This window comes from Grammomys surdaster, unplaced genomic scaffold (assembly GCF_004785775.1).
Source record: "Grammomys surdaster isolate TR1022 unplaced genomic scaffold, NIH_TR_1.0 67, whole genome shotgun sequence".
Classification (NCBI taxonomy): Eukaryota; Metazoa; Chordata; class Mammalia; order Rodentia; family Muridae; genus Grammomys; species Grammomys surdaster.
In genome coordinates, this window is record NW_021604569.1 from 19,090,065 (window position 1) to 19,113,850 (window position 23,786).

The following is a 23,786-nucleotide window of genomic DNA, read 5'->3' on the forward strand; positions in this document are numbered from 1 at the left end:
GGAGGAGGAGGGAGGGAGGGAGAGAAAGAGGGAGAAAGGAAAGAAGGGAGAGAGGAAGGGAGGAAGGGAGGAAGGGAGGGAGGGAGGGAGGGAGGGAGGGAGGGAGGGAGGGAGGAAGGAAGGAAGGAAGGAAGGAAGGAAGGAAGGGAGGGAGGGAGGGAGGGAGGGAGGGAGGGAGAGAGGGGAGAGAGGTAGGTCAGGCATATATACAGACACATGCACACTAGGTGAAGCAGAAAAAAGATTCACCACTTTACTGTTGTTCTTAGTTTTTATACCTACTCAGGATAATTGATTACAGGCTTTGTAAGCATTTCTACATTCCATAAGTTCATAGGAAGTTTAAGGCAATAATTCATGTCATAGATCGATAAGGTACAAGGACTTACAACAGAATTGTTTACATGTCTTTTCATTCAGACTAGTACCTGACTAAACACTCATTATCTACTTTCTAGCTCCACAAGTTTGTTGCTAAAGAAATAGTTTTTATGTCAAAACTCAGCGTGATTTTGTCAAAAGACAAACCATCAGCCTTGTGTCTTATTATTTTGAAGTCTTGTATACTAATCCATCATTCTTGTCTGTCCTTGCACCTACAATAAACTGCCCGTTCTCAGTTTATGACTTTACTTTCTAGATAGTGATCTCATTCCTTTTCCTAGATTGAACATTTTCCCAAGCCTGTTTTATTTCCCTAGTTCAATTAGCCCATGACACATGAAGGTCTGCAGAGCTCTGTTCATCCTATAGGACAATTAAGATTCTTTGTATCAATTTAGGAGTTCTATAAAATCATTACCAGGAATTATGAAATTCATTTCATCTACACAGCATTACTATGTGAAAGTACATCTTCATATTGATTATGCAGGAAATCTGTCCAACAGAGTAGGTAAATACCCAGGAAATTATTAAACTATGTATTCGTGGTAGAAAAGGCATATCAGCAGTGAGAAGCATTCCTGGGAGGAGGTCTCTGGGGTCCTTGCCTCCAGAGCACGCCCACCATAGCCTTGCAAACTGCTGAGCCATCTCCAGAAGACTCGCTTGCCATAGCCATTCATAGATGTTAGGTTAGGAAGAAGATATGTCAGAGGAAATTCACTTGGAAGAAATGACTCAACTTTTTTCTCAGCCCTCCACTGGCACCAAGTATCACCTTCAAAGTAACCAGATGTGATACACCGAGACAGCTGTGTGTTTCTCCATGTGGGGAATCTGAGGTTGCCTGCAGTGGAGAGGCTGGAAAGCATGGGTCAGGGTAGTGTCTGGGTTTCCTACTGAGGAACCAGAAACTCATACGAATCCCTTGTGCTCAAAACCTTTTTGAAAGTGTCAACACAGTTGGAAAACCCATCTTTCAAGTGAGACCACAGTATCCACTTAACAGAGTTGAAGTGAAGATTAGCTATCCCCTATTTCTTAGAGAATAATAGTGAAGGGCCATAGTAACAGTGCAACAGAGGAAGACCCAGCTGCTTGTAGAAATAGGTAAGCTGCAGAAAGAGTATGATAATTTAATTACTTTTAGAAATTCTTACATGTTAATTTACATACAGAACATTTTCTTGTAGAATTATTATTGTTTCTAGGATAGCTATGTACCCCTTCATTGCAGAGCATACATGAGGGCTCAGGGTACACCACAGTGTCCAAGAGATAATCAGCAAAGCCAAAAAATAAAGAGAATCCAAGAGGAACCACAAGGACCTTTCAGTGGAGTATGAAGGGAAATCGACAGGACAGACAAGCTGAGCATCTGAACAGCTGCCTGAGAAGAGAGATGGGGATGAAGAGGAAGAAATTTGTGTTTTATGAGTGAAAACAAGTCTTTGAGCAGCTCTGTGTGTGTGTGTGTGTGTGTGTGTGTGTGTGTGTGTGTGTGTGTGTATGTTTAGAGGAAGGGAGGCCACCTATATCATCTGGCCAGCCTACTTCAGATTTTTGCTGGAGATCTATAAGCAACTGCATCTTGGGAGGAGCTCCTGGAGCCTATAAATGTATATTTTATTAAAGTGATAAGCATTCCTCTTACTGCCTTAATGTATCTTTAGGTATCAGCTTTCTTGAGGTAGTCAAAACACACATGTACATACACACACACACACACATACACACACACACATACACACAGGTACACATATACATATGAACACACAGATACACAGAACACACACATACATACACACAAACACACAATCAGTCACACACAGATACTAACACAACTATAAACAGCACAAAAGGAACTGTCCACAGTACTGAAATCTACAGAAAAGGAAGGTTGTGTGTGGACATTCAACACTGGGGAGAAAGGGAAGTGAATGCTATAGACACAGGTTTTTCTTTTAGGGGTGATGAAAAACATTTAATTGATTATGATTATCAGTGTTAACTGTAATTTACAACTGTGAATATGTCAAAACTACTGGGTTGTATACTTCAAATGAGTCATTCAGATGGTGTGGTGAATTAAATCTTAATTCGTCATTTCATCTTTTTTGTAAAAACATACCAATCAAAATTCTAGCATGCACTTTGCAGAAATAAACAAGCAAATTTTGAAAATTGCTGTGGCGTCCATAAGCCCTAGAAAAGCAAAACAACGTCTAAAAAGAACAAAGCTGAAAACTTATAACAGCTCAAAGACTTTTCCTGACCTAATGTCATTAAGGGTACTGACTTCTGGGTCAGAAAGGACAGTGGATCAGAGAAACCTGAAACAGAATTGCATGCTATCATCACCTCAATCAAGCATTTCAGAGTTAGATAAATAAGGATGTTCATTCTGCACAAGGAAGAAAAGCAATTAAGAAAAATGGCTTCCGTAAAAACCCGAACACTTAAGTATTCAGATGAGGACCCCAACTCCAACGTGAAAAGGCATCAAAGAATCAAATGTCTGAAAACATAACGTACACAGCCTCAGTAATAAAGTACTGTGCACTAGGTGTGTGAAATAACACAATGTCTCTTCTCACTGATACGGAAGCTGGAGGCCTGATAGCAGGGATGGCATAGGCTGGGCTCAGAGAGGGGTAAGTGTTCAGATGGCCATTCTTCAATGTGGACTAACAGAACAGAGAAAGTACTGTTATGTCTCTCCCTTTCCTTATAAGAGGTCTATTATACCAAATATCTACCTGTGGGATATCTTTAAATGGTAATTCTTTAAAGTCCCTTGTCATTTGCCCAGCCATACAAGTACCAAAGGCTTCAATATCTGAAGCATCACAGTTTTTTCTGTATCTTGTATGCTCAGCACCTAAATCTCAAAAACTAAGGCCTTCTCTTAACCTGTGTTCAATTACAACAAGTCCTCAAAGTCTTGACTCATTTCATCATTGATTCTGAAGTTTATAAACTTTGCTGTATGTATATCATCTAAAGAAAATATGGGTGACACTTAAGTAATTCATCTTCAAAGAATCATCTTCCAGTCATAGATGTAAGAATACAGGGAAGGAATATTTTTCAAAATATACTGGTGGTCCAGCAAAGCATAGGCCTTGACATATCAAACAAAAGAAACTCTAAGGCTGAATAGAATGGGAGACATGAAATAAGCCTGAAATCAATGAGGCACTTTAAATTAGGTCTTATGGCTCAAGTGTAATTCTGCTTCATTCAATATTCTTAATTCCAGGTCAGTTGTGGTAATGGTGGTATATACAGATTATCAGAGAGTTCGCCCATAGGCTCCCTGTGGTAGTGCCATGTCTGAGTCTTTTTGAAGACTACAGATAGAAAGTAGCATGTAAGAGTGGTCCCACCTCAGAGACACTGGTTAGGGACATCTTGTCCCCCAAAAATAAAGAAGTAACTATACCCATTTATCCTTTGGAGGAATCAGGTTTCTCAGTCTATGAAGATCAATAGATTTGTTTAATGAGGGCACCAATTCAATTTTATGTGGGTAGGATAAAAGTAGGACAACAGCAATTTAAGGAAAATATAGCAGAAGATATGTGTCTTACACTTCTATTGCTGTGCTGAAATACCATGGCCACAAGCACATTTGGAAGAAAGGGGTTTACTTCATAGTACATTACAATTCATCACTGAGGAGGGGTGTCAGGGCAAGAACTCAGGCAGGGTAGGAAAACGGAGGCAGGAACTAAAGTAAAAGCTAAAGGACACTGCTCCATAGCTTGCTCCTTGTGGTTTGCCCAGCCTGTGCTCTTAAAGCTCCAGAATCACCAGTCTAGGAGTGGCATAGCCAACAGTGAGCTGCCCCCACGTATCCATCAATCGCTACTTAAGAAAACGCACTACGGACTTGCCTACAGGACAGTCTTACTAGGGGCATTTTTCTCAATTGTGGTTTCTTCTCAGTTAACTCTGGCTCGTGTCAAGTTGACATAGAACTAGGCAGAGCAGCTAGCCCCTTGTCATCTCAACACACAAGCACGTCACTGCTCCACTAGAACCCTTCCCTTCTCATTTGGCCCCAATCCAGCATGACAACATTAAAATTTCAGAACAAAACATTACAACTTTTAAAAGGCCCACAGTCTTTAAAAACTGAAACACTTTGAAATTTTGTTTCTTTAAAGCATACAAAGTCTCTTTCAAAGTTCAAAGCTTCTCAAAAACACCCAAAGCTCTCTAAAATATCCAAAATCTCCCTAAAACTTCAAAGCCTCCAAAATTTCAAAGTTTTTCCACTGCAGGCTCCAGTAAGATCAGAATAAGTTAAATACGTTCTTTACTCCAAATGGGAAGAAGAGCCAGGCCACAGTCATAATTAGATGAAAGCAAAACCAACTCCAACAGTGTCAAGCTCGGCGTCAGACATCTGGGATTCATTGAGAAACTTCTGAGTTCCTTCAAATGGTTTGAAACACCATTCATAACACATGGACCTTGTTTCCTAGGCTCAGGCTGGTTCCCTTCCATGCCTGCTATTATCATTGGTAGCTGTCCCATGCTACTGGCATCTACACAATATGGAGGCCTCCTCTGCAATTTAGCTTCATCTTCACCTGTGTGTCAAGGATCAGACCCTGCCATATTGTGTCAAGCCACAAGTTTTCTCCATGACCCCTTCAATCCTGGGGTTTTCACTACTACTGAGGCTCTGCCTTTGCCAGTGGCCTCTCTTGGCCTCTCATGGTGTCAAAAGTCAAGATGGGGCTTGACATCATGACTTATTCATGCCTTCAATTCCCTTAACACCTAGGTGACTATTACACTGCCAAGTTTGACGGCCCACGTGAGATACAAATATGGCCACCTCTAGAACATATCTTTGGTATGCTAATTCAGAAGAAACACTTCCCAAAAGATTTCAAATGTTCTAGCAACATATGTTTCATGTTAGTAGTTCCTGTACCTTTCAGTTCTTAGGCTCTAGCTGAAAAGAAACCACAGACTCTTAAGACAAAATAAACAAACAGCCCTGGTAGAATCTTTGCCTCCCTCTGAAGCTTTACAACCCAGGCCTCCACTGACTGTACCTGCTCTCAACTTTATCGTCTAAGCTCCCACAATGGCCCATTAAACTCAGAGCACTCAATGGCATCCCCAGATCAAACTCCCTGTCTGAGTCAGGATTTGTATTCCTGCACAAAACATCATGACCAAGAAGCAAATTGAGAAGGAAAGGGTTTATTCAGCTTACACTTCCACATTGCTGTTCATCACCAAAGGAAGTCAGGACAGGAACTCACACAGGGCAGGAACTTGGAGGCAGGAGCTGATGTAAAGGCCATCGAGGGATGCTGCTTACTGGCTTGCTTCCCCTGCCTTGCTCAGCTTGCTTTCTTATAGAACCCAGAACCACCAGCCCAGGGATGGCACCACCCACAATGGGCTGGGCCCTCCCCTCTTGACCATTAATTGAGAAAATACCTTACAGTTGGATCTCATGGAGGCGGTTCCTCAAGGGAGGCTCCTTTCTCTGTGATAACTCCAGCTTGTGTCAAGTTGACACAAACAGCCAGTACACTCCCCAAAACATGGTCAGATCTATCACAGAAATACCCCACAAATATGCTACCAACTTCTGCCTTACCTAGGGTTTCTATTTCTGTGATAAAATGCCATGACTGAAAGCAAGTTAAGCAGGATGGAGCTGATTTTATGTTACAATGACACTCCCTATGAAGGCTACTTTGGATGAAGCAAGACTCAGCTATTCATGAACAAAGCTGGGTCCTGGGCCATCAGAGCATCTTAAAAAGCAGAGAGGCAAAATTTGAAAGACAAGACAGGACAGACAACAGCAGAGAAAGCAGTAGAGGGGAAACGATAATGTACAGGTTAGAAATACTTTAAATACTTGTTGGAAAAACAAGCAGTGGTGGTGGTCATGGCATATGAATAATTAAAATAAATGAGTAAGATTTCTATCTTTAAGATTATATGTCTATGCAGAGGTAGGGGTGTACACACACACACATACACACACACACACACACTAGTGCAGGTGCCTGCAGAGGCCAGAAGAGGGAGTCAGATCCCATGGAGATGAAGATATAAAGTTATGTCCTTCCCACAGTGAGTACTGGCATCTGAACTTGCATCCTCTGCAATAGTACATAGCTTCAGCCACAGGGCCATCTCTCTATCCCAATACTATTCTTTTTAATAGAAGTAGGGTGTTTTTTTTTCTTCTTTTTTTTTCTTTTATTGGATATGTTCTTTATTTACGCTTCAAACGTTATCCCCTTTCCAGGTCTCCCCTCCAGAACCCCCTATCCCATCTCCCCTCCTCCTGCCTCTATGAGGGTTCTCTATCTATCTATCTATCTATCTATCTCTCTCTCATTCTCTCTCTCTCTCACACACACACACACTCACCCACTCCTGCCTTCCCACCCTGGCATTCCCCTACACTGAGGCATCAAAATCCCTCAAACTCTAGGGCCGCTCCTCTCACTTATGTCCAACAAGGTCATCCCCTGTCACATATGCAGCCGGAACCATGACCCCCTACATGTGTACTCTTTGGTTGGTGATCCAGTCCCTGGGAACTGGGGTGGGGGGCGGTGTCTGGACGACTGACACTGTTGCTCCCCGTCAAGGGACTGCAAACCCCTCCCAGCTCCATAGAAGTAGTTTTTTAAGCAGAAATTGAAAGTGAATGTCTAAACTAGGTGGGGCACAAGGAAAGTTATGCAGAACAGAGCAAAGAACATGTTGGCCAGGCTGACTTCAACCTGCCAGTGGGAGAAATCAGATTCATATGAGTATCATAGAAGATTTCAAATTCGCTTTATTCACTTTATCTTGAGCAATTCCCACCAAACAAAACAAAAACAAAAACACACTGTGGGAATTACCTGCTGTCACTAAAGCTTGTGGTTTTGCCCTGAAATCCTCTTATTGATGCAGAGGCAAGCTCCCTACAAAGCCAGGAATGAGGAAGCTGATTTTCATAATCACGCTCCCATGTCAGAAAGTACCTGGAGGATCTGCCCAAAGTAAGCTTCCCCCAGGCGGTTAGAAAGATCCTGGCCATTCATGCAGCAAATTAACCATGGTGATATCTAACTAGCTTTGAAATGAAAATTCGTTTTCAGGTATTTGTAAACCAAGACAGTCAGAAGGGAGTTGCTAAGGGATTTTTTGCTATTGTTTGGCTTTCTTTTGCTGCTAGTTCGGTTTGGTTTGGTTTGGTGTTTGTGTTTTACTTTGAACTTCAGCAGAACTCATACTTGAAACATGAACATCGTCTGGCAGTCCTGGCAGGGCAGGTCTGGAAGTGAGGCTCCCCTCAGAGCTGGCTTCCCACCAGCTGCTCATCCCTCACCACTTGCACTGTTCTTTCTGTTGTCATCTTCCATTTCCCGGCCTCTGAGTTGGCCATCCTCAATACCAAAAAGCAGTTTAATCTCAGTTCTTAAAAACCTAGTAAAGTGCTGACGATGTTTACAACAGACTGTGGTTTTGAGGATGTGAGATAAACACAATGTTAACTTTATAATCCCCAAGTTTCTGCAAACTAGAGTGTGGGTGCTAAAATGGAGGAGCACACAGGCAAAACAAACAAACAAACAAACAAATAAATAAAACAAAAACCTAGTTATTGCTTGGGGGGAAAAGAGTCTACCAGAACAACACCAATACTTCTGCAAATAGTCCATAAAATTCAAAGAAGAAAAGAATACTCCAAATCTCACAGTAAGATAGTTTTATCTTGATTATCAAAATCAGATAAAACACAACAAAAATAAAAATTTATTGGCCAATTTCCTGCACAAACATAGATAACAAAATTTTTGCACAAAATAAATTGTAAACCAATTTCAAAAATATATCAAAAAATCATTCATCATGACCAAGTTGGGTTTATTTTAGGGATACATGTTCAATATGAGTAAATCAATAACTGTAACCCAATCATATATACTCAGAAATCACATGATCTTAATATATAAAAGGTCTTTGATAAAATCCACTATCTCTTCAAGATAAAAGTCCTGAAGAAACTGTGAAGAGAAGAAACACACTTCAATATTCAATGGCTGGGTAGGGAAACAAAGACAGGGTTCCAAGGCAAGGGAAGGAGCAGGAAGAGATCTAGCTGCCATGCTGGAAGAGAGTAGATGGCATGCTGAGAGGTGCCGAACAGAGAACACAGCTGCCATGTAGGTGCTGGGGACTCAGCCAGAGAGGGCTGCAGGCCTGGGTCCATGACACTCAAGATGGAGTACAGGTTTTAGTAAGTGATAACTCAGGAATATCGGAGGGGTGGCTTGGAAATGGCCCAACCTGTAGTGAGGAGCACCACTGGGGCAGGTAGTGAGGAGCACCATCGGGGCAGGTAGTGAGGAGCACCACTTTCACTACCTGGGGCGATTTGAGTAACAATCTTTGGATACAGCAACATCATATCATATACATGTACATATACATATACATATACATATACATATACATATACATATACATATACATATACATATACATATATATATATATATAGAGAGAGAGAGAGAGAGAGAGACATACATCCAACATTGTAATAATGGGGAAAATGAAAGCATTTCCTCTAAATCCGGGACCTAAAAATGGGTTTTGACTTTCTCCACTCTTAGTATAATACTGGAAGTCTTTGCTAGAGCAATAAGACAAAAGAAAAAAAAGGCAAAGCAAAGGGATACAAATAGGAAAGGGTGGAACCGAGGTATTCTTATTCACAAATGATACATGTTGCCTCTAGGCCCCACCCAACACTTACCTGGCAATAGCCAGGTAGGCCTGCCTTTCTATAAAAGGGACTATTTGGCCCTTCCTCCATCTCTCTGCCCCTTTTCTCTCTCTGACTTTCTGAACCTCTTTGCTCTCCCTGATCTCACTCCTCTCTTCCATTCGCCCCTTCCCCCTCTCTCGCCACATAATCCTGGGTGGGCCTCTTTCTCTCTCTCTCTCTCTCTCTCTCTCTCTCTCTCTCTCTCTCTCTCTTTCCCTCCCTCCCTCCCTCCCTCTCCCTCCCTCCCTCCTTCCCTCCCTCCCTCTCACTCTCTCTCTCTCTCTCTGTCTCTTTCTCTCTCTCCTCTTTCTCTGCCTCGATTCCCTTCTTATTTCCCTTCCCATGTCCCCAAATAAACTCTATTCTATACTACAAGGGACCTGTGGCTGGTACCTGCCGAGGTGGCACCCCTCCCACATCACCACACCATGCCCTATAAAACATATCCTTGGCTTAAAAAAAAAAAGCAATTCTCTGAAAGATTCCACTGTTATTGCTGATAAACATTTGCAAAAACATTGCCAGCTACAAATTAATGTATTAACATATTCAAGATGATAACCATCAAAATTAATGGTATTTATCACAGAAATAGAAAAAAAACCTTAAAATTAATGTGAAAGCACAAAAGGCCTCCAATAGCTATAACAATCCTCAACAAAATAAATCAAAACTAAAATAAACAAGGCACAAACATCATATTTTACTTCAAGTTACATTACTAAACCATAGTATAAAACCAGCATAGTACTGGCACAAAAACAGGTATTTTGATCAATAAAACAGAAGATTTAAGTATAAATTCAGGTAGCTCCAGGCACCTGGGTTTAGACGATGTTGCCAAAAATTATCATTGGAGAAAAGTCATCGTGCTCTTTAACAAATGGTGCAGGGAAAATTGGATATTACATGGAGAAGACTGAAACTACATCCTCATCTCTCATCCTGAAAGCAGGTGTTCACACACAAATACAGACACACATAAACACACAACTCTAAATAAACAAAATGTTTAATACTTAGAACTCTAAAACTAGTATGGACAAAACTAGGGATAACACTTCAAAACATACATCATACATACAGGTAAAGACTTCCTCATAGGATCACATTTACTCAGGGCTTAAGACAAACAATTAACAAATGGGTTTGTATAAAACTAAGACTGCCATTACACCAAAAGAAACTGTCAATTAATTGAAGAGGTAGCTTGTAGAACAGGATAAAATCTTTGCCATCTGACTGAGGATTAATATCTAGAAATACACAAAGAACCGAGAAAGCAGAGGAACCAAAGGGTGAGCATAGGAACTGAACAAGGAGTTCTTAAAAGAAGAAACATAACAGCTAGTGGATGTTCTTTCAAAGTTTCCAACATCCTTAACCATTAGAAAATTCTAATCAAAACTACATTGAGATTCCCTATAACTAAATCAGAAAAAATAACATTAAAAGAAAAAGACAACAAATGTTGACTGCACTGGAAAGAAATGAATTATCAGTTATTGTTGGTAGGAGTGTAGATTGGAGTGCCCATTATGGAAATAAATGTGGAATTTTCTCAAAGAAAACCTCCTAACCATAGCCTCAAAGCACACTGTATCTCTGTTTATTGCTGCTCTATTCAAAAATCAAGGAAATGGAATAAGGCTAGATGTCCAATAAAAGATGAATGGATAAAGAAAACATGGGACATATACAATATGAAATTTCATTGATGCATAAAGAAAAATTAAATTATGAAATTTGTAGGCAGATACATTGATCTGGAAAATATATTAAAGGTGGTAGCTCAAGCTCTGAGAGACAAGCATCACATCTCCTTTATATGTTTTTATTTTTAAATGTCTGTGTGCTTATACAGGAGTAGTTGTGGAGAGACGCCAAGAGATAAGAAAAGGTCCCACAGAAGTAGGGAAGAGGCCTTAAGGGAGAGGGCAGGGGGATGAACACCACTTTATAATTATTGTACCCATTATATCCAAAATTATCTGGAAGATAACTGCTCAGCAGTTAAGAGCATTTGCTTTTCTTTTAGATGACTTGGGTCTGGTTCCCAGAACCTACATGATGGCTTACAACCATCTGTAACTCCAAGTCCAGATGGAACACCCTCTTCCAACCTCTTTTGGTACCAGGCACATGCATAGTATATATGCATGCATTCAGGCAACATATACACATAAAATTTAAAAATCTAAAGTGGAAAGATAAAAAGCTTCAGTTTTAACATTTGCTTTGTTTAAAATCTTTGACTGTTTAATTACAAGAATAAACTCAGTTCCCCCATTATGCCACATGATAATTCAAAATATGATTATCAACCAGTCATTTTTCCATTCTTTATTCCATCTGAGAAAAGTTCCCACATCATTGTGGATTCTCCAAGTTAAACCTCTTAATTTTGAATCTTGTCACTTGAACCAGCCCGTTTTGTCTCTTGATTAGCAGTACCAAATAAGACCGTGGGCTATCTTGGCGGAGCTCAGCACTATTAAGAATCCAAGAGGCCAGTAAAGCCGTTGAGCATCCGAGGCAGGTTAGTGAGAAAGGAAAGCCGTGCCTGGCTGTTCTTTCATCTGACCACAACCTGGCACAAGATCTTAGTCAACGTGTAGCATAGTACAAGAACCCCTAGCAGGTTGCCCCCAAAGCAGTCATTTTCCAACTACACTCAAATGAAAAACTGACTAAGCAAGTAATTTTGAAGTTATAGCTTAACTACTACAGGAAATAATTAAGTACAGGTAAAATTTTCTCATCAACATTTAACATGAGTCTCAAAACACAGTAGACATCAGTAGGAATGATTGTTATATGAATCTGAGCAATAAAATGTTTGTGTTTAACTCTGAGTTCTAGCCATCCTAGATTACTAAGCATGCATAAAAGGCACATTACATTGTAGAAGTTGGGGGCTTTGGATAGATGGGGCAGAATATAAAACCATCCTAGGAATTCTAAAAAGGATATTTGTATTTCTCATACCGAAAATGGTGATCCATGGAACTCTCAAAGCTGATGTTTCTACAACTTGAGCCAGTGTTACAAAGAAGTCCTTGAACAAAAGGAAGAACACCCCGGCTGGGCAGATCCCGGGCTTGCAAGTAACCTGGTCATAAACACAAGTGGGGAATTAGTTCTGACAACTATTGTCCAAAGTAGAGTGCTATCTATATACAATGACCCTGGCTCCCTATCCAACCATATATAATAAGCATGCTGAGCTTCTGTCCAGGCAGTTGCTTCCCCATCTAGGAGCACAGCACACCAGAACCTAACTTTTCTGTGTCGGTATATTTGCTCTTTCTTTATTCTCTTGCTGTCTCAGTTAGGTCAGTTCTGGAGCCATGCAGGATACAAAAGATGGTGCCCAAACGGGGCCATAAATAGTAGATATGTGGCTATGGGGAACTCTCATTGATTAGAAAAAGGGAAAATGATCTCATGAGAAGCACATTAATAAAATAAAGAAAGAATTAAGGGTAACAGAATGAATAAAGTAATGGAAGGAAGAACATTTTAACATAGGCAGGTATATATTAATGAAAACAGTCTAGAGATATGCAGTTAAATGTTAATAGGATCTATAACTAGTTGTATGTTAACAGGTAGAGTCTAAAGGTACCTGTTACATGTTAGTATTTACAGAGAGATTCTTGGAACAAGTGACAATGAGAAATAAGTAGCTTTATGTTGGTGGTTTGGATATTTGGTGAAACCATGGAATGGGGTGGAGACTTCATTGGTTCTTGAGCTGTGTTACAGAAGTGTGGCCTTGGTTTTGGAGGAAAGAGGAAATTAATTTGGCAATCTGAGAAAAATAGGTACTAGAAAAATGATGGGTGAATGCATGACTGGGTTTCATCCTGTGGCTTGATCATATCCTCCCATAACTGTATATTCTTAGGACTTTCTCCATTTTGGAGAACATTTCTCTAACCATCTGAAGTACCTCTGGGCTCCATTCATTCATCTATTCAGCACAGGTTATGCCCCTGTAATTTAGAAAGGATTTAGCATCTCACATAGATTATGGATTCATGAGTAGATATAGTTGGGAAATTATTGAGACTCACAATAATGATATCATGGATGTGGCCCAATTACATTGGCACATCCTAGAAAAGTAAAAAGGCTTATGACCAGGTTGTTTCTCCTGATAATACTGCAAAAATTACTCTTGTCTAGCTGGAGCCTTCAATACTAAGTTTGCTAAGACATTTCCTTTGGGCAAAGCAACTAGTAGGATCCTTCTTGGGGTCTGATGTCAAACACTGCAGAGAAACACCCCTGTACTAAGCATAAAGATTTATCCTGAACATCTAAGAAATAAGGAAGAAGGGAATGTAGGGAGCAAGTAATGTTCTGAATGAATGTGTATTGATTGACATGGATGCAGCCATGTCAAGAATCCAATTCAGTGATTCAGCTCCATGGAAGTAGCAACACCTTCCCAGGTGAGGCTCAGATAGATGGCAAAGCCTTCTGATTTGTATGTGAATGTAGAAAGAATCCACCATAGGTTTTCCCCTGGAGGTGTGTGGCACAGAGTCTACTTCCCTACAGACCCTCTTCCTATTGAGATTAACTAAACCTGCCTCCTTGTTCAGGTGTACATAATAACCACACCTCCTTATTTATCTGTATGTAATAACCCTGTGTCTATAATTTGGCTGTGTATAATAACCCTGCCTTCTGTATGCAATAGCCTACATCCCTATCCAACTACATATAATAAAATGCTGCACTTTGAGTGTGATACAGCTTCTCCCAGACAACCCAATTCTGAATTTGCTGCATCTGTGTGTAACATTTTTTCACCCCTAGCTGTTCCTACTCACAGTTCCAGGACTCAAGCCATGCAAAGACACAACAGGATATCTGTTCTACAAATTTACACTCCATAATGTTATGTTATTTACTCTGTTATTAACTTAAAAGATATTGGAGGAATTACTCAAGAAATACAAAACCCTTTTATACTTTGCACACCCTCCTCCCCAACAAATGATATAACTCTCACTGTATTTAACTACATTTCCTTATCAGGTGGTAGTCACTCTTCTGTTACATAGCCAAGCCTCTTGGAACAGCCATAAATCAACCATGAGTAGGAAAAATAAAATGAATGTTTTTAAGTTTGGGTAAAAGCTTTCAGACAGAAGCCAACCTGTATTCTTAAACATTGATATGAAATTTCTAAATGTCATAGAACAAAAATGCTTTACTGTATCGAATAATATCAAAACTTTTCAGGAATCTGGCATGGTGGTTCACACCTTTAATCCTGCACTGGGGAAGCAGAAGCAGGCAGATCTCTGGAATTGGATGCCAGCCTGATCTACATAGTGAGTTTCAGGGCAGCTAGGGCTAAATAAACAGACCAAGTCTCAGAAGAAGAAAGAAGAAGGAAGAGGAGTGAGGGCAGAAAGTGAAGAGAGGTCAAGGAAGGAAGGAAAGAAGGGAGAGAGGGAAGGAAAAAGGAAGGAAGAGAAAAACCTTTCAGGAAAAGTAGTCCTATAATGAGCCAATGTCTTAATAAAATGTTGGTAAAACATTCCCCAACTCTATCTGCCCTTCCTTTGCATGAGTGGATAGGACATGGAGATCTTGACAATGGCAGGCAACTGGGAAGCTCCTGATCTGTGTGCTGTGAGTCACAGATCATTCATAAAATCCAGGAAACAGCTTTCCCCTGATATCTACTTTGGGTCCGGGTAATAAACTCCTTCATTCGAACTTGAAGACCCACTATGCCAAGAATTTAGCACAATGTTTTTCACATAGAAGACATTCACTAAATATTTGATGACTTAATGAACAAACAAACAAGGATGAGTGAATGGATGATTGAAAATTTAAATGTGTTTGATGCTTAAGGGAAAATGAAATTATTAGCAAACACAAGACACAAGGTTCGATGGTTGTGTAATCCTTCTCAGGAATGCACCCAGAATAGAAGCCACTCAAGTGGCTGTTTGGTGGATGGGAGTTTGAGGTCTCCAACCTTGAGTGGACATGTTCTGATATGGAGTCCCGTATGACACTTCTCTCACTGTGTCATATCTCATATCTAATAGGCCATGCTGCTAGAATGTTCTTTGAGGGAATAAAAGACCCAGATACACAGTTGTTGAATGAATATATAAAATATTAAAAATTTAAAACCCTAAAAGAGATTTTCAGCTCTTCATAACTGAAATTCCAATGCCCTAGCTTCATCGCTTTCTATAATACCCAATGCCATCCTCATAAGCACAAAGGAGTCATTAGACCCATTGCCTGCCTTTTCAATATGCAAAAGCTAAATATTACTGAAAAGCTATTACAGATAAACATTTAATAACACTTTTCCATGGGAAGCTGGTAAAGTTAAACCACACATTTCAAGTGACACAGTCAAAATAAAACAGTGTCACCATTTTTCAAGAGATAACGGCTACTGGGCTTTCAAATTCAACAGATAGAATGGCCTGACTGGCCATACTTGTAGAGAAATGAACATTATTGTATGTTTATTGTGAATCTCCTTCACCACAGTCTCCACCTCCAACATCCTCACCACTATCATGCCCTGTTAAAATGAAAGGTGTCTCCTTTACCTCTGCTTCTAGCTCTTCCTAAGTGAATAAAGGTTTATAAATCCAAGCCTGGATCATTTCAGCTTGAGTGAAAGGATAAATCTATTTGCTAGATTGAGCAAACATTTATGAATGTCATTCTTAAGCAATGAAGAAACCTGAGTTGCCTCTTCCTGGCACATTCCTCAAGTATATTGCTGTCTTAATAGAGCCCTAATCATCTACCCCACTGAGGATAAAGTGTCAATAAACAACAGAGAAAAGTGAGGTTGTTTTTTTCTTTGGACATTTGTAATTTACCAGCTTCCCATGGAAAGATAATTATTATATTCTATTTAAACCAGAGACCCAGATGGTGAGACACTCTCAGGACTCATTGGGGTGACTTTAGTCAAAAATGACCAACACTGGGGAAAGGGAACCCAAAGAGCCTACCTTCAGTAGATAGACAGGGCCTCAAGCAGAGGGACATAGTTACTAACCTAGTCAAAATTCCTGACCCAGAATTGTTCCTGTCTAAAAGAATTGCAGGGATAAAAATGGAGAAGAGACTGAAGGAAAGGCAGTCCAATAACCAGTCCAACTTGGGATCTGTCTCATGTCTCATCGGGGGGCACCAAGCCCTGCCACTATTAATGAGACTATGGTGTACTTACAGACAGGAGCCTGGCATGGCTGTCCTCTGAGAAGCTCTATCAACAGCTGACTGAGACAGATGCAGATACTTACACCCAACCATTGGACTGAAGTCAGGGACCTCTATGGTTGATCAAGGGAAGGATTGAAGAAGCTGAAAGGGAGAATAACCCCATAGGACCTCAACAAAACCAGACCGCAAGGAGTTCCCAGAGACTGAGCCATTAACCTGGAGCATTCCTAGGCTGGTCTGAGGCTCCTGACACATATGTAGCAGAGGACAGCCTGGTCTGGACTCAGTGGGAAAGATGAGCTTAATCCTTGAGAGACTTGAGACCCCAGGAAAGGGGAAGGCCTGGTGGGGGGAAGCACCCTCTGGTGGCAAGGGGGAGGAGGAACAGGATGAGAAACTGTGGGAGGAGGCACTGGGGGGGGGGGCAACAACTAGAATGTAAATAAAATAATTTAAAAAAAAAACATGAAACTTACAATTCTCTCTGTGTCTGGGAGGTTCTTGAAAACGAAGCACTATCAGAATCATGAACAGGATACATGGCCAGAAGAACTCAGCCAGGGAGAGGACCTGGAAAACACAAAAGACAAAATGCTGAACATGTATCTAGGCACTATAATAGACCCACCATTTGAAGGATGGTGGACTGGCAGGTCAGGCTACTTTCATAGAAAGTCACTGCTGCCCCTGTCTGGGTTGTGAGCATACTTGTCAGAAACATAGATAAACACAGTGTCAGAGTACATTGAATAACAACAAGTTCACAAGGTACAATGGTTTCATTGACAACAATGTGCTAAAAAAGAATCCCACCCTTCTTTGCAGCTGGCCAAGGCAAGCATAGGTTCTTTTTATCCTATCTAAATCACCAAAATTAATATTGGATCATAAATTATACATTATGCAATAAATCTAACTCTATGTGTATTACAGAATGGCTACAGAAGAGCTGTAAGTTCCAACCAAGTCCAAAGAATTTCAAAGAGGCTTAAGGTAGAGTCTGATAGGGGTGGGTAAAGTCCCCATGGGGAATGAGGTGGGTGGGTGTGCCTGAGGTCCTCATTGTAGCTGTACCCTTTGAGGGGAGACTACAGAGTCAGAGATGAGCCACACTAGTGCAAGATACAGGATATTGGAAGCTGTAGAAGGGAGAGGCAAGACTGGGTCCCAACAGATGATCCAGTAGACAGATAGATGACAACCCAAGAAGTACTCATGAGCATCAGGGACTGAAGCATGCTGAAGACCCTAGAACAGTTGGGAGTTCTCTGCCTATGGGTCTCTTGACACAAACACTGAGTGATCAGGTTTGATATGCTAGCATGGCTTATATGTGTTTCTCTTTACAGAGTCCAGGAGAGGAAGTTTCACCCTTTTCTCAGTCTGGCACACACACAAAGTTCTCAGGCCTGGTTTTCCTGTGACAGTTTTACTGTTGTCTACCTATATTCTTCCAATCTTGATTTTTCTCTGACAAATTTATAGTGAGGCACCTTTCTGTGTTGAGAAACAGTTATTTATCAGACTGTGCCTGGTGGGTAGCAATTGACAGATTCTCTCTTCACCTCTGGCGAGATCCAGTCATCCCATGTCTACATTGTACTCTAAATGAGTCTATGGGGCAGGACATAGACCAGTAAGCCCCTTGCACATAATGCAAAGTAACTGAAGGTCTGGCATAGCCTGATCTCAAAACTCTTTCTCCAGCATCCAGGCTTAGTTGGGTCTGAGAGAAACCCCAGAATCCAGGCTCAGCTGGAGTCTGAGAGAAGCCCTGGGACCCAGGCTCAGTTGGGGCTGAGAGAAGTCCTCGCTCATTTCCTTGAGATCCCAGTCCATGATCTCTCCTTCTCATCTTTCTCACCTGTCCTGGATCATGTCCCTTTCCATTTCCAAGACTGTTTTAAATTTCAGAAGTGTCATTAAAGTTAAAGGACTAGAATCTTCACCCTCATTTCCTGTGTTCCAACAGATCAACTCTTGTTCATTTTTCTCATGTCTTCAACCACATCTGAGAACCCCACTCTCACTTTGCTGGTTATACAATACTCAACCAAGTGAATATACACAGGCCACAGGTCCATGCTTCTAAAGAGCAATACTTTGTGTGTTAAAATAACCTGTGCTAAGAATTGCTTTAGGCAAACTGAAATAAACTCCTCAACCTAAGATTACTATAGTCAAATCTTTGGACACTCTAAAGAGCTACCCAGAGGATTGCAGTAATTCGAAAGTCCTACGAACTATCTTTTCAGTGCCAGGACTTGAGCCCAGGGCCTCATGCATGCTAGGCAAATGAGTTATCACTGAGCCATAAATAGCCCTAACCTTACATTTTCAAAATTAAAATGAACTGACAATGGAATAAGGAACTGATGTGAGAAAGGGATACAATCTTTAAGCCAATGTTATTTCGAATAATCCTTATTGATTTCAGCCCATCTCATCTCTCTAATACACAACATGGATAAGGCAGTAGATAAGTTCACACCAAAAACTGCCTAAAACTCAGCAAGCTAAAGTGTCCAGTCAGACACAAAAGATGGTGTCTTATGGCTTCAGATTCCAAGTTCTGATGCTTGAACTGAAAGTGAACTTCCTGTCTCTTTGGCTTTTTTATTTCTCAACCTGCCATTACCATCTCCCTCGCACCGTACTTGTTGGTGACAGGCAGAGAACAAATCTCCATGTAACCAAGTGAGTGTGCTCCCTCACTCAAACCAGCAAGAAGAACACAGGTAGGACAACATCTGAATCCCTGGTATAATTGAAGAAACAAAATAACCCTTTGAAATCGATTCCAAGGAAGTATTTCTTGAGCCAAGAAGCAGAGGATAGAAAGATTCTGACAGTCCTGCTGCAACTCAATATCTCATGTTCACATAAAGAGAAAGAGGGCTGTACAGGCTAGCCTCAGACTGAAGCACTTAAAGCTAAATGAGATAGAAAGATCCAGAGCACTGGCAGGAGCCTACTGGACTGTGAACATGATCAAAGAGGGAAAGGCACATGTATGGAAGAGTTAACATGAAGCCATTAATGTGTACTAGTTACTAATAGTATGTCCTAATAGATACTAACCCTTCCTGATCCTTGCAATTAAAACTGGTGACCAAAAATGAGTTAAGAGGATGTAATTCATAGTATTGTTCTGGTCACTGCATGTATCAATAAAGCAATTTACTGTATGTTGGGATACGGAACTTTTGAGTAGGGTAGGGTTCTATACTTACAGATGGATATAATGTATTAAATAAGCATTTAAGAAAAAAGCAACATTTTTTCATAAAATTTTTATTGATTATTTGGGAGTTTCACATCATGAACCCTGAGCACACTCACTTTCCATTCCTCCCAGGTCTACCTGCTACCATTGTCCCTCCTCCCTCCCCCCCAAAATAAAAAGAAGAAAAAGAAAAAATGGCATATAGTGGCTAGCTTTTTTAAACTTATTATTGGTTCTTTGTGAATTTCCCATCATGCACTCGAATCCCACTCATCTTCCCCTCCTCTCCCACCCTTACAACATCCCTAACAACAAAGAAGACAATCTCATGGAAACGGTAGTGTGTCATGGTGTTACACAGTATATCCTTTTTCTATACTTCCTTGCTAGCAAATGTTTATTGCAATGAATCTTTAGTCTAAATCAAGGCCTCTGGTTTCTGCTACTCTGTTGATACTGGAACCTCACTGGGACTATCCTTGGGTATCCTGTTGTTGCCCTGTGTCATAGAGATCCTATAGTTTTGGAACTATAGGACCTGAATTAGTCCTTTCATACACTCAGTAGTTCATCAATGGAGTAGATATTGAGGTGGGCCAATTCAAAGCCCTAGATCTGGGCCTGAGAGTTCTCTGGAAGCTCTCATGCCCTCTAAACCAGCTCACCAGCAACACCCCAGCCCCACCACTCACAACCAAGGCCAGCTTTACCCTGCCATTCAAACAAGGTACAAGTCCACTCTCCTAAGTGTTTGTGGCTGGTGAGATACATGGCCAATTCTCCCACTCTCATGACCCCAGAGCCAACTCTTCAGCCTGCCATAGATGTCAATGGTTAAAGAAGGAGAGAAGGGCATCTCTCTCTTGTCCTCGAGTAGCTAGCTTTTGATAACAACATTATAGAGAAGAAACATTAAAGATCAATAAACTAATAAAACAAAGTGGTAGTTGATATAAATAAATAGATAAATAAATAAACAAATAAATAAATAAATAAATAAATATCAAATTTCAAAAGTAAACTGGAACTTAATTATTATCCCAAATGATCAATGACCTTGAGTTTCTTAATTCATATAAATATACATGTATATGTGTATTACATAAGTATAAAGCTTACAAAAACAAGTTTTCATATCAGCATTGAAAGATCTGCTTCTTTTTTTTTTAAATACTAATTAATCCTCCAATGTCAGGTTATTTGACCAATCACCTGCTTATGGAAATATGCCTGCCTTTCTGCTTGGTGACCAAGCTACCATGGACTTTCTTATGTTCCTGGCTCACTTGTGAGAGAACATGGCAAAATTCAATCCATGAGCAAAAGTTCACTTGAATTGGATTCTGGATTTGAGTCTGGTACAGAGAACTGTAGCTCTTTAACTAAGAGTGAAGCCTGATCCTCACTCTGTCCCATCTCACCCCTACAGCATGCAGGATTAGCTCCCTTAATTTTTGTTGTTTTCTGGCAGTGCTTGGGGGTCTCACCCAGAGCCTCTGGCATGCTAGACAATCATTTCACCCCTGAACTACAGCTCCGGCCCCAGCTTTTAACTTCAGTCATAATTTTATCAAGTTGATATATAAAAGGAATTTACTTTCATTACCAGGATGAAAGTGTTTTTAAGCACCTAACAATTCCTTGCCTACTAATTCTCTGTTCTTTCAGGTCCTGATTTCTCTCTTAAGTCATTTTTAACTATCTTGTAAATCATCATTTTCTGGTTTTTGATTAAAGAATTTAACCCTTTCTTGGTCTTTGGTGGTCCTGATATTTTCTCTCTATTTCATTTGCCTTTTTTGTTTTGCTTTTTGTTTGAGATGGGATCTCTTGTATAATCCAGGTTTGCCTCACACTCACTATGTGTTTGGGGCTAGCCCTGAACTGTGGACTTCCTAACTCTACCTAAGTGCTGGGGCATATGCCCATCTTACTTGCATTTTTATTATTTAAATCTTTCATGCCAGTAACTTATCAATTAAAAAATTAGTATCTTCACTGTCTTTCCTAGATGCAGAGAAAATGAAGTTTAAGGAATTTTGCCAAATAAACTGTGTCAGCCATAACTACAAATATTATCAATGTAGTCTTAAACCCATGACAAATTTGTAGTTGCAAATTAAAATCACTGCAAGTTTTATAATTCCACATCCCTTCAAGAAGATCCTTTGAAGATTTTAAAATTCAAAAGGAAATCCAATTAAACCTAAAAGAATACTACTTCTGAGATTTTTTTAATTTACAAGCTGGTCAACTGTCCGTTTGAAAACTGCAAGTAGGAAGAACTTTCTACTGTTCTGAATCTGAAATTATCCCCAGAGGAAAGCATCCACAGAGAGGCTAAGTTCTGCTGCGTCATCATCCTCTGTGCACCCGTGAATCGGTTCCTTTCATGAGGCTGTCTCTCTGCAGGGGGCAAAGTCTCTCCTTCTCCTCACGTTTTCGTGATTTTCTTCTCATATGTCATTAGCCCTGAAACTTGCTCGGCATTTTTAATCATACTCCTGCTAATGGGCATGTCTCCTGTCATGTAAGCCTGCGCTCTCTCCCGGCCTCAGGCTCTCACTTCAAATCACAATGATCTGTTTTAAGTGAAGAAGCCCATTAGTGTCCAAAAGCACCAGGCGTGAGCAGTGCCACGGGCTCTGCTCTCAAGAAATTAATCAATCATCCCTTGAACCTATCAATGCTTGAAAAATCATGGGTCACCTTTCAAAGCAACTTTAAAGCCGGCCGCTCCTTTAGCCACGTTCCAGGAAGCTGTTCCCACCAGGACAAAGTGGAGAGTCCTCTTTACACTTGACTTTCAGAGCCCTTCTGTGTGACCTTCGTGGGTGTAGGGGTCCCAGTTTTATTCTCCTGTCGCAACTCATCCCAAGCACAAATAGAGATTTTTTTTTTTTCATTTTGCTTTCGGCACAGCTCAGATATAAGAGAATTCAGGAGATCCTAACAGTCTGAACATGCATAGAGGATCTGGATAAAAAATATGGTGACAGTTTCTTCCTTCAGACAAAATAAGGAGGAGTGTAGAAAAGAAAAGTTAAATCAGTAGTACTCAACCTAGGGGTTTGTGACCCTTTGGGAAGTCACATATCAGATATGTGGCATATCAGATATTTACATTATAAAGGTAGCAAAATTAGTGATGAAGTAGCAATGAAATAATTTCATGGTTGGAGGTCATCACAGCATGAGGGACTTTATTAAACGGTCACAGCATCAAGAATGTTGAGAATCACAGGGCGGTGGTGGCGCATGCCTTTAATCCCAGCACTTGGGAGACAGAGGCAGGCGGATTTCTGAATTCGAGAGTTCGAGGCTAGCCTGGTCTACGGAGTGAGTTCCAGGACAGCCAGGGCTACACAGAGAAACCCTGTCTCGAAAAAAACCAAACCAAACAAACAAACAAACAAAAGGATGTTGAGAATCACTGAGTTAGAGGAAACAGGGGAAATTTTGCCTTTGCCTGATCCCTAAAATAATAATAATAATAACCTACAAAATGATTAGTCTCAACAGGACAGAAACTTCCCCAAATGAATGGAGTGAACATGTATAAAATATTTAACAAAATTCACAAGAGAACACAAAGCCCAATTAATGTACTCAGATGAGCTTCCTCTTCAATTCTACCATCATCTCCAGCACATTTCCTGTTACAAAAATTAAAAAAAAAATAAATAAAAGCATTTAGAAAAGAAGATCACTGAAGAGTCAAGAACAAATACAGTCCCCTAGCTAAGCTGCCAAAGTGTGAGTCACCGTCCTTAGAGCATATCAGCTTACCAGGCTCAACAACGAAAACAAACAAAACTGCACAGATTTGAAAATCACAACAACAAAAATAGGCACCAGTTACAGAAGCATCCTTGATCACAGAAAGCTGGAGTTAATAATAGTGATATTATAAAATATTTCAAAGGCAAAAATTTTCAAACAGAAAAAAAGCAAAGAATATGCAATGTAAGAAGTTACCATCTCTGAGGGAAAGAATTTTAAAGATGGAACCCAAAAGTGGCCAAAGCTATAGAAGACTTCATCTGAAGAATAAAAGAGCAATTTTTTGCTGTGCTTTGGAAAATGAACCATTCTTGAGATGTGGCTAGTGAACTTCAGTCTGTTAAA

At 40.4% G+C, this 23,786-nt stretch overlaps 1 protein-coding gene across 1 annotated transcript in view; it reads right to left on the bottom strand.

The window, feature by feature from the left end:
- Window positions 1-23,786, bottom strand: part of Abca13 (ATP binding cassette subfamily A member 13) — a 438,342-nt gene that overhangs the window by 395,554 nt on the left and 19,002 nt on the right. Inside the window, exons 2-3 of the mRNA XM_028777793.1 lie at window positions 16,909-17,002; window positions 12,188-12,311 (exon numbers count right to left, since the gene is read on the bottom strand). Coding sequence (XP_028633626.1) covers window positions 12,188-12,311; window positions 16,909-17,002 — 218 coding nt within the window. The remainder of the gene's footprint in view (window positions 1-12,187; window positions 12,312-16,908; window positions 17,003-23,786) is intronic.